The 17,846-nt window shown below is 47.8% G+C and overlaps 1 protein-coding gene across 4 annotated transcripts; it reads left to right on the plus strand.

Moving 5' to 3' along the window:
• The first annotated feature begins 330 nt into the window (after nt 1–330).
• On the plus strand, nt 331–17,624 carry TCEA2 (transcription elongation factor A2). 4 transcript variants are annotated; one of them, XM_030009056.2, is made up of 12 exons: nt 345–530; nt 1,716–1,804; nt 1,898–2,106; nt 3,285–3,347; nt 4,009–4,114; nt 5,607–5,697; nt 11,703–11,836; nt 13,149–13,205; nt 13,996–14,150; nt 14,489–14,635; nt 16,618–16,689; nt 17,310–17,624. In XM_030009056.2, the coding sequence occupies exons 4-12, from the start codon at nt 3,294–3,296 to the stop codon at nt 17,316–17,318; spliced, it is 825 nt and encodes a 274-aa protein (XP_029864916.1). In that variant the 5' UTR covers nt 345–530; nt 1,716–1,804; nt 1,898–2,106; nt 3,285–3,293; the 3' UTR covers nt 17,319–17,624. The 4 variants fall into 4 exon arrangements, with proteins under 4 accessions (XP_029864914.1, XP_029864915.1, XP_029864916.1 ...); XM_030009057.2 differs by lacking the exon at nt 1,716–1,804; XM_030009055.2 differs by lacking the exons at nt 1,716–1,804; nt 1,898–2,106 and having other exon boundaries at nt 333–530.
• The last annotated feature ends 222 nt before the right edge of the window (nt 17,625–17,846 follow it).

Below are 17,846 nucleotides of genomic sequence, written 5' to 3' on the forward strand. Positions count from 1 at the left end.
TCCCTGAGGGATGGGCATGCCAGGGCGGGCGGCCTGGCTCAGCCGCCGCTGCCCCACGACAACAATTTTGGGACACACGCGTCCCTGCTGCCTCGGGGAGCCCTGAAACAGCACGGCGGGGGAGAGACCACGGGAGCTGCGGCAGGACCGAGGGGGCTTTCTGCCCCGCTCCGTTGCCGGGCCATCAGGGCGGCGGCCTGCGGCTCCTGAGGGGACGGACTACAGCCCCCATAGTGCCCCGCGGCGGGGGCCGGGGGCGGGCGCGGGGCATGCTGGGAGCTGTAGTCCCGCCGCCCGTTGGGAAGAGGCGGGCGGGAGGCCGGAGGACTACGATTCCCGTCGTGCCCCGCGCGCAGCCCGCCCGCCCGGACTGCGGTACCGGGGGGCTGTGGTGGGCAGCGGGCAGTCGCCGACCAGCCCCCGTCCGGCCCCCGGGACCGGCCGCCGCGGGGAGCGGCGCGATGGGAGGGGAGGAGGAGATCGTACGTATCGCCAGGCGGCTGGACAAGATGGTGGCCAAGAAGAGCGCGGTGAGTCGCGGCGGCCGGGCCCCCGCAGCCCGGTTGGGGTGGGGGGCCTCCCCCTTCCCTGGTTTCTGGTCTGGCGGCCGGCGCCTCCCTCTCCGCGGGGGTCCCCGTCCTCGCTGCCGTGCTGTAGGACCCCCCCCCCCCCGCTTCTCCCTCAGTGCCTGTTGTGAGGGGGCATGCCCCTGCCCCCATTTTGGGGGCCTCCCTCTCTATACAGCCGTTACCGTGGCGGAGCAGAAGCCTTCCCCCCCCCCCCAGGTGGGTTTCCCTCCCCCAGACCTAGTTGCAGCGGGGGGGTCTCCCTCTCCGTGGGCCCCCATCCGTTGCGGCGGTGTGGGATCCACCCCGTTCCATCCCAGTGCCCGTTACTGGGGGGGGGGGTGGGTGTCCATATTCCCCCCCCAGGGTGCTGTGGGAACCCCTTTTCCCCACGCTGTGCCCCCCACCCCAGGCCTCATGCACCCCCAGCCCCACAGCTCAGCACCCTGTGCTGCCTTGCTGGGGCGTTCTCCTGGGGAGCATCCTCAGCCCTCCTCCCCTGTCCCGTTGGGAGCCCCCTTGGGAATGGGGACCCTCACGCATCCCCCCAGCACTGGCCTGGGGCTCTGTTACGCCCTCAGGGAAAACCCCAGTGCTTCTGTATTTGCCTCCTGCATCCCCATCCCATGCAAGCACCATGTCTGCTCACTCTCCTGTGGCCTTTCGAGTGTGGAGGGCTGGCCTTGCTGCTGTCTGCACACTGGGGGTCTCGCAGGGTGTATTGTAACCGGTGTGACTCTTTAGGGGGGACAGTAGCAAGTATTTTCCTGCCTAATGGGATATGGCAGTCGGTGCTCATACGAGTACAAAGAGCATCACGCCAGTGCTGAGGCAGTGAGCTGGGTGACAAGGGTTTGTGACGGAGGTAGGCTGTACATCTGTGTTTGGGGTGGGGGAGAGGGCTTGTGGGGCCAGGGAGGGCTGCGGGGAGTGGGAGGTGATGGGCGAGGAGGGGAAGGGATTAGGGGAATGTGGTATTTGGGTAATGGGATGCTGGGTGCGGTTGTCATGTGAACTTTTGGATGCTGGACCGGCTCTGCCAGCCGCCTATAGGGGTGAGCACTGGCACTTGTGTAGCTGTTGTAACAACCCAGGAAAGTGTGTTTGGGCTAAACCGCAGCCTGTGATGTCTGTTCCCATTGATGGCAGGTTTTCAACACCATTGTTGAAATAGGAAAGGAGCAACTTTGCAGAATTTGCTTCCAAGCTTCATTGAGAGGCAGCTTCTTAAATGAGTGGTATGCAATGTTTCCTCTTGGTTGGCATTTTATATGGTACTGAACCGTAGCGTGTTTATTGTATATCGGCTAATTTGCGAACTCTTCCTGCAGGATGGTTGCCTGGAGTACCTGTTTGTTGCTCTAGTTTTTGCGTGGATCCCCATTTGCTGCCACTGTGCCAAGTGGCTCCATTTCTGATAACGGAGACAGGAATCGCCCAGTCATTTTATATGTTAAGGGCTGGATTTAATGGAGTCCGTTTGGCTGTTGGAGGACGGGAAAGGTGTGAAACTCCCTGAGTGGGAAGCCGCTCATTCTGGGTATGGTAATGTGTGGTTTGTGCTGCTTTGAGTTGCTTGTGTGCACGCTGAAAGCTTTGACTCTGCTTTGATTTGGCTTTCTCAGCATCTGTTCTGTAGGGTGGCACTGGCAGCTGGATTGCTTCCTGCAATGAATTGGAAGCGGCCCTTCTGCGTAGGGAGGATGGGATCTGAGGACAGGGTCTGTCAGTGGAGGCTGCTTCGCTTCTCTACTCAAGGCTCTGTAGGTCTTGTGCTGCAAATGGGCTTGGAGTGGTTGGTGTTTTAAATGAGCTGTTAAACGTGAACACTAGAAGGCCTTGTTTGGTAGAAGGGGGATGGGAGGAAAGAGCTAGCTGAATGGAGATGGCATACTCCAGGCTGGGATCTGCTGAGTGCTGCTGAAGGGAGACTTGGCCAGTGCTTCCGTCCCTGCCATTTCTCTGAGTGACTACCAATTTTAGGTATCTACAGATTGCCTAGTCAGATTTTTTTTTTCTGGATCTGGGTTCTGGGATGCAGAGCTGATGCAAGGAAACCTCATATAATGAGTGTCAAGTCACCAGCTCTTCAGTGTCACTGCTTGATGGCTTTGCTCCTGGTATCAGCTCTTGTCCTGAGCAGAGTTGGGTACCAACATGAAAACTAGGAAACAGCTACATTAAGTTTCACGCTGTAGAAAGAGGATACTTTTAGCTCTGTCTCTGGGCAATGACTGTGAGCTTTAGGTGGGTGGTGACTGAAGTTCTTGCAACTCTGCTAAACTGTTATTGCGAGCTAGTAACACCATTGATCAGGGCCCCCAAAATAGTGAGTCTGATGGTAGGAGTACTCCTGGAAGCTAAGTGGTGTGCTGAGGGGACAGCTGTGATTTGGAGTGTATTTTTCAGGTGTTAAAAATGTTAAGCTTGCCAGGTAAGGATAATAAGCTAATGCTGCAGTTGTACCATACACCAACAAAGATCTGTAGCGCTCCACTGCTCTTCTGTTTTGCCCATTCCAATATCTCAGGTGCTTCCAGATTGTAGGATCTACTGTCTGTCTGGAACATCAATCCCAGCGGTAATCTTGCTGATGTTTTAGGGAAGGCTTGTTGGTGTGTTTTCCCTTCAAATTCAACTTTCTGAATTTATTCCCAAGCTGTTGCCTTTCTTTATTAAAAGCTGAGGCACTCATTCTGTTTGTCTTTTCCTCTACAGGATGGTGCAATGGATTTACTGAAAGAACTGAAAAGTATGCCTATGACTTTGGACTTACTGCAGGTGAGCTGCACGGTTAGGGTAGAAAGCTGAAGTCTGCATCTGATGAGTCCAAAATATTGTTTAAATAAACTTAATAGCTTTCCCTACTTCTTGTCTCACTCAAAGCATCAAAATAAACATTAAATCCAGAAGACAGTACCAAACCTGGGTTTTGGACTGGCAGTTAAATAGTACTGGACCACCATGTGCTGCCTGAAACTTGTGCACAGCTGATGAGGGAAATGTGGGTAACTGTTCAAATCCTTTCTTAGGTTTCAAAAAGAGGAAAGACCAGATTAAAGTAGCAAACACAAAGGGCAGCCATTGGAGAAGTTCTTTAAGTCTTTGTAATGGTGATATTCAGGACACTGGGGAGGTGTGAACAGAATTACAATTCAGAGGTTAAGATATGTATCTTAGATTTTTCACTCTAAGCTAGAATGTAATATTTAGATATGTGGAGAAGGTATTTGTGGGTGATTGGATGTCTAGCTTCTGATTGGTTTAAGCTGGAGAGCGTCATCTTGCTCTTCCAACGCTGAAAGGAGATAATCTTTCTGCAAGTCCTTGGATACTTCATATCTTGGTCATTGCTTTGACTTTGTCATGTTTATTTCTGATTTCAGTTCGTAACAAATAACGAGTCTGTTCTTGAATGATTCATTTGAATGTTCACTTGCAGTCCACACGCATTGGGATGTCAGTAAATGCACTAAGAAAGCAGAGCACAGATGAAGAAGTGATATCGCTTGCCAAATCCCTCATCAAATCTTGGAAAAAACTTTTAGGTAAGAAAATCAGCATGTTCCTGTCAGATCCAACTTGTGAAGGATCTGGCTTCAGTGGGAGATTGGGTTTCTCAGGAGAGCTTATCTATTGATCTGAATAGAATATTCTAGCAGATGAGTCTTTACAATTGCACCCTCTGTCTTTCAAGTTTTGTCTCCTACCATGCATTCTTCTAGATTTAGCTCCTGTTTAGCTAGCTCATCCTTGAAAGAGCATTGAAAGCTTCAGGACTATTCTTAACGTGTACCTGTGTCTATAATAATTAGGAGCATTATTTGTAGAAACAGTATCTGCCCTCTGAACCCTCCACCCCCACTTCTGTGCTGTGTGGCATTAATACAGCGTGTGCTGTCAGCCTCGTGCAACGGCTCGGAAAGAGAAATGCTGGAATGCATTTTGGTTGATGAGCTGGAGATGGAACTTAGTTTAACACCTTGTAGACAAATTCACATGGACTGTTGCCTGCTGGGGAGGCTTTCATGGTGATGAACACTGATAAGCAGAAGCTTGTAATTCTGTCTGAGAAATCTTAATGCTGATATAGCACAAACTGATGTCAAACTTACAGATGGAGGGATTACAAATATGGTCTTAGTGGTTACCTTTGTGATAAAAGAATGAGGCATCTGCAGCGCCGAGATTGGAAGGGCAGCTTTACCTGTGTCCTGCTAGCAAGACTGTGTGTCTCCCACTCTATACTAGTGGCAAAGTACCCCAGTGTGAAATTCAAACACTCCTTACTTTTTAAACTGATCTCTTGGGCACCTGCGTGTAACAAAGAACAAGAGTGATGTGGTGTCTGAAGTTAGTGTCTGAAGTTAAGTGAAATGTGCGGCTGGCTCTAGTCTGCACCCCGGGGCTCCCCATTTCCTGATAGGCTAAATGAGTGTCAGAAGCACTGTTTTTCTCTCCTGGCTAGGACTGTCACTTCCACATTAGGGTTGATGTGTATTGGCTATGCTGAGATAGTTTACCTCTGGGTCAGACTTGTTCTACAGTGTCATGAAAGCCCTCTCCAGGGTTGTGCTATTGGCTTTCAACAGCACTTGGGAAACACTAGAAGTTGTATTCCCAGAAGGACTAGCCTGTACTGGCCCTTCGGGTGGTGTTGGCTGGAAATGCTGCTTTTAGTGGTGCTTTAGAGAACTTGATCTAATCTCTACTCGGCAGCCAGGGTGTCTCTGAAAGAAACTTTTGTGATGAGGCATGTCTTGTGAGGAGGCTTATCTCCTAGGCAGGGAAGGTGATTGCTCTTTAGTTTGGTGAGGAAAGCTTTTGTCTGAATTAGTTTCTACTTAAAGGCAAGCAAAAGGTCTGTTGGAAAGCATGGAAGGCCATAAAGGTGTTCTTTCTCCTGATTCTTTTTGGAGAATAATAACTTGCCTTAGGCCAACACTGTGTAGTGTTAAGACATTGATTAGTGTATGCAGGGTTATAGCATAAAGACCGATCTGAACCCTTTATCATCAATTTCTCTTCTTTTGAATATAGATGCTTCTGAGGAAAAAAGTGAGGAGAAAAAGAAAAGCCTGTCCTTGCCAACATCTTCCTCGAAGGAGACTGGTAACTCAAGAGACCAAAGGTAATGCTTTCCTTTAACCAAAGATGATGCTGTTACAGAGTTTTCTTAAGGTACCTTACACTAATTTTTATTTTTAAATGTCTGAGTTGCGAATTTTTTGTAGTCAAATTCCTGGTCAGAAGCACCAGAAGCGTAGACTTCTTCAGAGATTATCTGTGTGGTGTTTTTAATAAACTGTAATGCAGAAATATACATCTACAAAATACAGTGGCTTTAGTGAGTTTTTTGATTTTGTTCACATCTTATTTCTTGATTTTCTACTCTTGGTTATGTGTTGATTTTTCTATTAGTAAAACATTCCTCTGTTCTATTTTGGGTTGCATTTTTATATATTTTTGCTTATTTCTAACTTTGAACTCCTTAGAATGAAGATTATTTTTGGCCTTTGCAATCTCAAGTGATGGATGGGATTGATTGATACATCACTAGAGTAAAACTTCCATTTCTTTGTCCTTGACAAGTCCCAGCAGAAGTCCTCTTTTCACTCTGGACTGATGTCCACCCATCTGGCAGGTCTGCTGCATGCTTGCTTCTTGCCATGCCTTGAATGTTGCATCCCATTTCCAGTGTCTGCCACTGCACTTCCCAAGCTGTTGAGTGGAGGCAGTGATCAAAAGGGAGGGGGCAAATGCGATGTAAAGCTTTGTTCTAGAGGCGAGAGACTTCTCTCAGCCTCAGATCCCAGGAGGGTGTGTGCTTCGTAGGTTTGACCCTGAAGTGATTTAGCCAATTTCCCAAGTTTGCCAGAAGATTTAGAGTATTAAGGCTGTAGTTCTGCTAGTTTGCAGGCTCTTCCATGTTTGCAGCCTGTCTTTGTTGGTCACTTTCTTGTCACTCTACCCTTTGCTTTTTCTTTTCCTTTTTTGCTCAGATCTCTCAAGGCTTGACACTTTGGTGTGAGCCTTTGCAGCTCTACATAGGGCTGCTGATGGAGAATGTTACTGATGCTGAGCTACATAACTTTAATTGACATGCATCTTTGGTTATCTCACTTCCATAAAATGTGAAAAAGGATTTGCTAAGTATTGTAATGGAAGTACTGGGGAGACGTCACAGCCAGAATTGAGTCTTGTAGTGATGCAGTGCAATGCAGGAGCTGGGGCTGTCTAGAGCTGTGTGTATCACACATCCAGTGGCAGTCTGGTATGTCAGTGGTACGGGGGTAAAAGCAGTAGGATGGAGTCTCCCAGCTGCTGTTTCCTTTTGTTCCATTGAGAGGAGATGAGAGTTGGAGGCCAAAGAGCAGTCAGTGGTAGTGGAGAAGGGTTTGCTGTGTAAGCTGAGAGAGTTGGCCTGAGCAGTATCACCAGCCTTGTGATGCAAATACCTTCTCTTCATGATCTTATACTCTAAAGGGCAGACTGGTGTACTGCCTTCCCTAGGGTGTGGACACAGAAAAGATCTGTTGGAGGGTTGATGAGGGTAGGAACTGAGTCAGTCATGGCTAAGAGCCTTTGTGCGTGCCCTTACTGGTAAAGGGAGGCAGATTTCCCTCCAGGGTAAGGGCAGAAGCCTGCATGGAGGTACTTGTTGGCTGTTCCTGATGGGGAAAGAAGGCAAGTATTACCAACTTGGCTGGTACTGCTCAAGCCAGGAAGTAGTATTGCAGTTCAAAGAAAAAGGGAAGCTTCTGACTTAACCTTTGGAAAATTGACCTTGCAGAATGCGGAGCCTGGAGGGAAGGAAGTATGAGACATTCCCTGGGCACAGTGGCAGTAGGCATGTTATGAGCAAATGAGCTGGGCCTGCTCGGGCATCTGGTTTGAAGGCTGAGGCTTGTAGTAGTTTCACTCAGAAAAGGATCCTGGCTGTAGGTAGATAGGCAAAACCCCACTGTCTCCTTGCTTTGTCAGACAGTGTGGGCTATGTGGAGTGGAGCTTTCTGGCTTGTGCTTCTAATGCTCCCCTGTGCCTTGATGTGCTGCAGATACTGCAGGTGTTGGTTGGTTTTTTTTTTCCTCCTTGATGCTTTCTATATGTATTCAGCCTCCATCTTCTGAATGGCAAAGCATCCCCTTGGTTGTGAAGGATAAACAGAAGCAAATGGATTAGTGTAGCATAGACCAGCAGAAGTGGCTAGCTCCTGGTGTCAGTCTGTTGAGCCAGGCTGTCTTTACAGAGACAGGAATGCTTATTCTCTAGTGCTGCAAAATAAGCTGCTAATCTGCCTTGACAAAAAAGATAAATTATTAGCAGTGAAGAGTCTTTGTTCTTTGAAGCACAGGCTGTGATGAAGGGAGTCTGACTAGTTGCTCAGTGTGTGATAGCTGGTTCAGATGAGGCTGCTATCAAGACAACAAAGCGATCAGCTTGTATTCAGATATTTCAGCCACTTAGATTTTTGGCTAGGCCTTCCTCTTCTGTCAGGGAGAAAAACTTGAAAAGCTCTTGGCCTGAAACTTGTCTTGCTTTCTGGAACACAGATGTAGAAATCCCTCTGTAGTGACTAGAGAGCTAGCACTGAAGACCTGAAGGCTCTGAGCCAGCCAGTGTGGTGCTGGCACCTGTGAAGTTATATACTGCATTACTGTAATCCAAAGCATATTCTGTTGTGCTGTAGTATTTTAGACCGTTGGTGTGGTACATTTTAATGGGCTATATCTAATGTTTCTCTGTCTCTGGCAGCATGAGCTTTTTCTTTTCCAGGATTCTCTAAACTGCCTTTATTAGGAGGTTTTGGATCTGTGGGCTGAATTCAGCTCTTCCATGGGATTTTCTTCCAGTGTAGCCCTGAGTTCTGCTTGCAGTCTCTGGCTGTTGCTTTGCCACCATTTTGCTCCAGCATAGCCTTTTTTATGTATAAACTTTCATTGCCTGGGTAGATTTACAAGCTCTTTCTCATGTTTGACAGGAACAGTGTGAACCACAATGATTTCCTGAAATAAGTCTTATAGGTGTGTTTGAGCTCTATTTCCCAACTATTCTAATTATAAACGAACTTCTAGAGCTTAATGAATAACTTTCTGTACAGTCTTTGGAATGGCTGAGAAGTCTGTTTCCTCTAATTCATGAGTGATCAGTTGTCATCTCAGGGCATGTATGACATATATGTGTATGTAGGTGAATATGTCTTTACTCATCAGCTAACAGAAGTGGGATAATCATGCGTCTTGTTTATTCCCTGGAGGTAGAAAAAAGCTAGACATCTAAATATTTAAGTCAATAGCATTTGCAGATAGAACCTTCCTGAAAATCAAGTATTACCTGTGCAAGTATTAGTTTAAAGACCTGGCTTTAAGTACTGGACGTGGTGAAGGTCAGTGTTGAGAGTTCACATGCAGTGTTTTGCTCTGGGATACCTTAGCGTCACTGTTGCTTGCAAAATGAGACGAAAGTTAAAGCTAGAAGAGCTCTTGGGAAAGCTTGTCCTGCCACCCCTTCCCAGGACAGCACAACCTCTGCCCAAGCTGTCCCTGACAGGCCTTTCTCTAAGCTCTTCTTTGACAACCCTAAAAAACCTCAGAGTAAGACATTCCCACAGCTGCCCTTGGCAGTATCTTCTAATTCATAACTCACCTTTACAATTTGAAACTTGCTCTCAGTCAAAACCTGTCTTGCTAAGACCATTTCTTCATGCTTTTGTTGTCTTTAGCAAGTATGGAGGATTTTTCCTACCATCTTCCTTTGTAACAAGTTTTCCAGTATTTCAGGACTTGTCTCCTCTAAGTCTTCCCAGCTGCAAACCACTCTGATTGCTTCAGTCTTTCCTTTTATTGTAGATATGTTTTCTAGGCTTTTTGCCTTTGTCCTTTGGGAAGTCTCATTTTTCCAAACTGTTTTATGCCACATGATCAGCTGTGACTTTTAGATGAGTTATTCCTGAGTTGTGTATGCTTTGCTATATACACCCCCACGTGTGCTGCCTGTGATTTGTGCATAGCTTCTTAAGCACAAAAGTACCTGATGGCAATTTGTACATCCCAGATGGGAGAAGATCATCTAATTAACTACCTGCAAGCTAAGTTGTTTCTTTTTGTACTATGTGCAGTGTAAATCCTATTGAATGTTTTGAGCTGTTTGGTCACAAATCTGTTCCTTAATAGCCTCCTGCAGTGCTGACCAGTAAAACTAGCTGGTAAAAAATGTTTTTATTCAGCTAGTGGTCAAAGAGAAACACAAGCAATAAAATCTCCCTTGTAGAGTGCATCTATTTCATCTGAGCAGAAAATTAATCTTTTGCTATGGTTTGAGCCGAACAATTTCCTGAAGGTGCACTGGTGGATGCTTCTTAAAAGGGCCTGGTGAGGTTTTGAACTGTGGAAATCCAGTAGCTCTAATGATGATCTACGGGCTTTGAGGCACTGCAGAGCCAGACTGGATTTGAACCTAGCAGCACCAGCAGGGTCTCCCAGGATAAGTCCCTGAAGTTGTCTGGCTCAGCTTGTGTGGCAGCAGATTCAGAAGGTTTTCAGCTTAGTGCTGTTTTGCTGTGGGCTGACTAATCCCTTCCAGGACAGTGTAGTGGAAGTGCCTGTTCATAACAGATTTATTTTTGATGGCAAAGAACTGGCAGTAGTGACCCAGCTTACCAGAAATTGTGAAGCCAGTTGGATCATCAAGGACATGGAGCCAGTATGGCATGGGTGAAATATCAGGACTTGTCTTTTTTTTTTTTTCCTTTGTCTCTTACTGCATTAATGTTACCAGGCATTGGCCATAAATACAGTGCGTTTTATGGTCCAAACACCAAAGTCAGAGCAATCTCTGCTGAAAAAATTGCTGTTCTGCTGCCTAGATTTAAGGGGGGTTGGGGAAAGCTCTATAAAATCATCTGGGAATCATAATAGCCCAAATCTTTTACCAGCAGTATTTGCAGGGCTAACTAACTCTATGTGCAGATGTTAGGCTTTACGGGCAAGACATCTCAACACTATGGGTGTACACCCAGCTGAGTGAAGTTACTTCTCCAGCATGCAGACCTCGCAGCAGTGTGTGCAAGCCCAGCCTGTGCGGTGATTCAGCCTGCCTGCATCATGCAGTGATTCTGTGCCTTCAGTCTCTCCAGCCAGCTCCCCTGGCAGATGACCTGGCTGAGGCAGCCACAGCAGGCAGGTGTTTGCATTCCTTTGCCTGTGCCCATGATTGCTTGCAGGTGGAAACGAAGTTATTTTTGTGATTGAAGCAGTATTTATTAGTCCTGTGCTAGCCTGGCACCTGTGCAAGCTGTGTGTGGTTGTGTAGGGGTGCTCTTCTGTGAGATGAATAGTCAAAGAGTCTTGTGCAGATTACAGGAAAAAGGAAGATCCTCTTATGTGTTATGCTTTGTTGTGGTGGTTTTTTTTTAATATTGGAGCTGAAGGAGCCATTTTCTTTCTTTCCCTTAGCATGGCAGCTCGTTCTTCTGGAGGGGTTAGTGTAGGCTTCTCTGATTTCTGCCCCAGAAGGCAGTGTGCTGCACTCCTTGTTGGCTACAGAGAGCTAGAGTGCTTTTTTGTTTAGCTGTTCTCTTTCCTGCTGCTGAGATCTTGGCAGTAAAGGATATGAGATGAGGAACCAGCTGAGATTAACCTTAGTGGTGGCTTCTGCTCCCTTTCTGCTGAAAGCAGTTATGGACTTGGTGTCCTGCTAAGTAAGAGAGGAATAAAGTACCATGCATCTGTGCACTGTGCTACCAGACTGAGAGAGTGCTGATGGTCTTGGGAAGTCCTGAGTGTATTTGAGTTACTGATGGTGTCCAACAGCTTTGTAATATTTTCACTTGATGCCCAGTCGTGCAGCAGTTGTGATACATGTTGAATAACAGAAGTTGGTTGGCAGGCCTGCGTCATGGATTAAATCCTCCATTTACAGCCAGCAGAGTCCCCAGGAGAGCTCGTATCTGGGTTGGTGGTGTTGGTTGATGTATTGCGCTATATGCTGATTTGGGGCAAGTGTCTTTGCACTGTTTTCCTCTGACTGGTTTTATATTATGATTAACAGGATGCTTGGCCACATACCTGCTGATCCCTTCTCTGCTCTCAGTGACCTGAACTGAGACATTCTGACAGGTGAAGTTTCTCTTTTAGCTCCAACAAAAGGCAGGAGCCTCCGAAGACTCCAACCACCCCCAAAATCACCACCTTCCCTCCGGCGCCCGTCACCTGCGATGCTGTCCGCAACAAATGCAGAGAAATGCTGACAACAGCTCTACAGGCTGATGGTAAGTGCTGGGGGAAACCCTGCATTGCCTAAAGTGCTTCACAGCTCCTGGTGCATTCTGACAGAATTCTGGCAGGTCAGTGCCAGCTCCTCTTAGATATTCTCTTCTGGAGCAGCCTTGTCAAAGGATTATTGCCGTCAGCTCAGTCTAGCCACTGGTCATCCCTTTGACAAACTGGCTGGCATTGCAGCATTTTTAGACACTTGCACATGGACCTGGCTGTAAAGTGAAGCTGTCATCTCTGCTTACCTTTGGGGCACAAAATGAAGCTGTAACTCAATACATGGAATTGGCCGGTAATGGCGCTTATGCCAGTCACCATCTGCTCTTAGACTCCCCTGTCTTTGCAGACTGGAGCCCCTTAAACACTGTGTTCCTCTGTGGATCTGGGGTGGAACAGGTCTGTCTTGTGCTCAGACTATGCCATCTAAAATGAGAGGCAACTGCAGGGGCTCAGTATCTCTGAAAGTCAGATTTTAAACACCTCAAGCTGAACGCATACTTGTGTCTAAATTGCCGATCCCTTTGGAAAATTGGGGTCTAAGCACTGCAGAGTTTTATTAATTTGGAGCCAAGGAATGTAGACAGCAGATGGAGAAGTTCACAAAGTCTTTATTTCTAGCCTTCCTGTGCGCATGCATGTGTTTATATATGCTGCATTTGTATAACTCTTAGAGAAACCCTTTCCATATGAAGTCTGGGAAGGAGTCCCCTTGAGTTTTGCTAAGCTCAGCCCTGTTCTGCCCTATCTTCCCTGCTTTATGGTGTTGGTTATCATACCTGGTGTCCAAACTCATAGCAGTTATTGCTCTCTATATGATGCTGTTTAATTGCTGTGTGAAAGAAGAGGGGAGGGGCAGAGTCCCGAGGTAAGAAGAGAAATGAAGGCTTGATGCAGTTGCCGCATGCTTTTTCGGGCCCTGACAGATTGTTGGTCTGAGTAGAGCTACTTCTCATTGTCACCAATATCTGTTGAGACTCAATTCCTGCCTATATATGTTTGATTTCAACTATACCAAGAATATATTGGAAAACTGTATGTTCTGAGGCCAAGGTTCTTGTTAGCTTTGTCTAGTGCAGTCCATCTCCTAGAGAGGCAGAGGGCACAGACTGGCTGGATTGGTCTATTTTCATCACTGCCCTTGTCAAAAGGGTCAAAGGGTAGCTAGAGCAAAGGCCAAGATGCCATTTGATCGAAAGAGCATGTAAATCAAAATAGCAAACTATCTAGATTTGTGTCTCAGAAATACTGAGCCTTGGGACCCCTTGCGTGGCTGGAAGGCATTGACCTCATGTTTCTCTTGTCTTACAGACGACTATATTGCCATTGGTGCTGACTGTGAGCACATAGCAGCCCAGATTGAAGAATATATCCTTACTGTACGGGGCTTCCTTAAGGGCCTGCATGTCTCCAGGCCATGAAATGAATGTGCTCTGAGGAAAAAATGGGACAGTCTTTCTTTGCATAAATGTTCTGCTGCAACTCTGCTTGTCAGGGTTCTGGGTCTGGTTCCAGCTCTGCTTGGCTGACTCCTGGGACACTAAGGAACCACCAGTGTGGTGTTGAGAGCTCAGGGCAGACCCCTTGCTGGTGTGGTGGACATGGTTATTTCCTTCCTGTTTGCACCATAACAGACTGTAATCCCCAGTTTGTCTTTCCCATCAACATATTTCCTGCTCTCAGCTCTGCTTCCAGATACATGCAACTTCCCTGTGCCTCCCTGTGGAGGAGAGTGTGCTGATATACACAAAAGCAATGGGAAGGATGGAGCAATGAGGATCAAGCTGCATGTTGATTTGAGATAAGGCAGGAACTTGCTTGGTTTGGGGGGCTGTGGGGTAGGAGGTGCAGCTGGGTTCTCTTAGTGGAGGGTTTTGTGGCTACCGTGCTGAAAGAGCAGGTTGAAGAACCTGAGCATAACTGAAAATAAATATTATTTCCAGCACAGTGAAAAAGCCAGAACTGAAAGCTCCTGGACTCTGGGATGGTATAAGCCTGCTCTCAAATACAGCATTAACCTCCCGGAGCAGACACTACTGTAGGGTCCCAGCACCCTTATCTGTGTCCTGGCAGCAGTTAACACCCTGCTGTTCATGAGTGGTGTAGAAAGTGCTCGGAGGTCTCTGGGTTGATTGCAGACTCCTTGACTATGATGTACGCATATACCAAGATGTCAAGAACACCGACATGAAATACAAAAACCGAGTGAGGAGCCGCATCTCGAATCTGAAGGACTCCAAAAATCCTGAGCTGAAAAAGAATGTGTTGTGTGGGGCGATTACCCCTGAGCAGATTGCGGTGATGACCTCGGAGGTGAGGAAGCCTGAGGAGCAGGGTTTGCTGCTTACAGGGGATGTGTCCTGTGGTTTAGCTTGAAGCAAGGGGCTCGTCGGCTGCTGGGGTTGCAGATTTCTCAGCAGCTGTTGCCAGAGTGCACGGGGAGTGAGCTAGCAATGGGGTTTGCAATGTGGAAAGTAGTCTGTTGGTACTTCACATCATCATGGGGGCCTAGGTATGAACCAGAAACTGGGAATGAAAGTTTTTCTGTCTTTATACCCATCTGTTAGACCATCCTGTCCTGTTGACTCTTTCCACTGTAGTGGGTGTGGTGGTGAAACTGGACAGATGTGATTTTATTGCTTTTTTGAAAGGAAATGGCCAGTAACGAGCTGAAAGAGATCAGGAAAGCCATGACGAAAGAAGCAATCCGGGAGCATCAGATGGCCAAGACAGGAGGGACGCAGACTGACCTCTTCACCTGTGGGAAATGCAAGAAGAAGAACTGCACCTACACCCAGGTTAGTCTTCCTGCTCTTACAGCTTCCACACTGTTGACCTTTGCACAGGACATGATCTGTCACGGTCATGAGCTCTTACTGCTCCGTGACAGGCCCTGCGGCACAGCACAAATTTTGCCAATGATGGAGAGAACCTTTTTGTACACTCAAGGCTCTCTAAAACGTACTGCTTTTGCACAATGATTTTGCATCCATTTCCTTGGAGCTTGTGTAACTTTTATTTGGCTCATTTGTACATGAGCAGAGGTTGTGCAGTCCCAAGGAAGCTTTCAAAAGTAGAGTAGTGCTGCTTGCTGTGCAGCTCGGGAGAGCTGCACATCGAAAGCAGGTACTGGGAATGTGGATATTCAGACAAGAAAGGAGTGGGTAGTGTAGAGGAGAGAGACTGCAGAAACCGAGGTGGGCATGCTGATGGTATTAAAAGTGCAAATTAAGAATGTAGGTAAGCTGCAGCTGGACAAATCTCCATTTATTTAAAATCAAACAACATGAAACAGGTGAAACAAGGAATAAAGGAAGCAGTGATGTGAACAGGCAGAGGGGATTTTTCTTCTCGATGGACAGCTGCTGGAAGCCTTGTGCATTACCAGTGCTTTTTAGTTCCCATGTTCGCGCCAGGCATCTGGAGATAAATGTGCCTTTGCTGTGAGTCAGTGTTTTAGAATGCGCAGATACCCAAAAATGCACCAGCAACCACGCGATTGCTACTGAGTGGGTGCGCACAAACTGCATGTGCAAGCGGCGAGTGAAACTCCTTCATATGCTTGGACTTGACATGCAAATGCAGATGAGAGCCAGGCAGCTGACCAGGGATTTTCCTTTGGCTCAGCAGTAGTCTTGCATCCCACAGGCTGGCTCAGGGGAGAGACCTCGCTCTGCGAGTGCATCCCAGTTAAGTCAGCTGGAAGCACTGCCTGGGCTGTCTCGCTTGCCTCAGCAGCACAAGGGACTCTGTCTCCACCTGTAGTGGACCGGAGTCTGACTGCCTGTAATTGGGGCAGGTGATGATGGTGTCTTCTAAATAGAAATATCAGAAGGTTTTCTGTAGTTTTGTTAGTTTTCCAGTGAAATCGCTATTTGGTGACTGAGATGTTTTAAGTTCCAAGTAGATGAACTGGCATTTATGAAGTGTTGGAAGCCAGGCAGTAACGTCGGGTGAGAATTACAGAATTTATCTATCCAGCATGCTTGCAAAACATGCTTAATTTGCATCGTGCGAATACTGTGACTCTTGCGTATTGGGTAATTACACATGTAGATCACCATAATTACCCCTCGGCATAGTTCTGCTGACTTGCACAGGGAGTGCCAGTATTTTCAGTGTAGATCTGCCTTGTGGTATTCAAATGCCATGAAAATCTGATTTTTAGCAAAGTATGCGTTGCTGGCAAGAGCCTGTCAGAGGCAGCAGTCACATCTGGGTTAAATATCAAGAGTTCCTTCATGGCTCAAATACAAAACAGACTGGAAATGTGCAGAACCTGGTAACACACAGCATGTTCCTGTGAGGCCAGGACATAGGACTGGTCTGTAAATGGGAATGGCTTGAGTGGTTTTTTTTGTATGTGTCGCATGTGCTGGATGGGCTGGGGGTTTTGTCGTCTCGCTGCTGGCTGCCTCCCTTCCCCGGGGACAGCACAGGGAGGGACCGGCTGTGGGTATGTCTACTGCCGGAGCCACCTGCGAGGAATGGGCAGCAGAGAGGGTGAGGAGAGAAATCTGCTGCCCTAAAACATGTCACTCTGGATAGTGTCAGGAGGGAGAGAGAGGTCACAAGATGTGTGTAAAACAATAACCAGACTCATTTTACAGGGAAGCTCCTTTTGCCCTCCCACGCCTCAGTCTCTCATTGATTTCTGACAGTGTGACCCCAGCACGAATCCCTGGTGGCCAGAGGGACAGGGAGCTCCCTGTGACCCCCCCAACCTGCCACGGGGTCATGTGTGATGCTCGGCTCTCATTTCCCTCGTGTCCTCCTCCAGGTGCAGACCCGCAGCTCCGATGAGCCCATGACCACCTTCGTCGTGTGCAACGAGTGTGGGAATCGCTGGAAGGTAGCGCACCAAGGATATTACTGGCACTGAGGGGTGTTAGGGTAGCTGCACCCACGATGCTGCAGACGCTTAGCTGCTGCCCTCAGAGGTGCTTGCCAAATGCTGACTGGCTCTAGCAAGTGATCTTTCCTCCCAGCACAGAGGCAAGAGCTCCTGGGTTCATCCCATCTCTGCAGACCAGCTGGGGTCAAGTCTCAATTTCACATTCCCTGCCTCCCTCCTCACATCCCCTCTTCTGCCATGATCAGCTTCACAGTGCTTTCCATGCTCCCTCTGCCCCCTGAGAGATGGTGGTGATGACATTCAGGATTTTAAAACTGCTCTTTTATACTGCGCACAGAGCTCGGGGGTGAGCAGAAATCTCCTGGTCAAAGGCGAGCAGAAATGGCACCGCTACCAAGTGCCAAAGAGCCACAGCCGAGAGATTGAAACGGGAGCTCTGTTTGACCCCTACTCTGGGGGCTGAGCCCTGCCTCTGCAGAATCCCCAAGCCCTGGCCAGCTTCAGAAACAAGACCATCACCTGGATCCCAATCTTCTTCTAGGCAGCACGCGCATGACCTGCAACTCCCCTTGGCAGCGAGGTTTTCTAATCGGGGTTTAAACTCCCTTCTCTTGCAGTTCTGCTGATATGTGCCATGGCCCGAGAGCGGCAGCCAAACGCAGATCAGAGCGCAACCTCCATACGCCAGCTCCCACGGCAATTGTGTATTGTGTCCCAAGTGAGTTTGCATTGTCACGCGCTGAGAGAGCAGCTGTGGGGAGGCCTGCCTCTCCGCTTGGGTCTCAGTGGAGAGCCACAGCTGTGGGCTGACAGGTTGGCAGGAGAGCTCACTAAACACACTTAGTTGTTATTTTCTCATCTAAGCGAGTATGGTCACTTTTTCTTCAAAACTAATATTAAACATTTTTGTCAGTTTCTGACTTTTATTTGAACTGTGTGTGTGCAGCTCTTTGCTTTTTGTGGTGTGGAACTGCATGGGAGCTTGACAGATGGTCAGTGTCCAGGTGGGCGAGGACTGAACAGTGCCTAGACCACCAGAAAGCGAGAAGCCACTTGTAGGTACATGCTCAGGGCGTGAAGGCTTGTTCCTAGTCAACTCATGAAATCTAAAACACTGGGCCAAGTCCTGGGGTGGCTGGGTGGGCAGTACTGGT

Source organism: Aquila chrysaetos, chromosome 3 (assembly GCF_900496995.4).
Source record: "Aquila chrysaetos chrysaetos chromosome 3, bAquChr1.4, whole genome shotgun sequence".
Classification (NCBI taxonomy): domain Eukaryota; kingdom Metazoa; phylum Chordata; class Aves; order Accipitriformes; family Accipitridae; genus Aquila; species Aquila chrysaetos.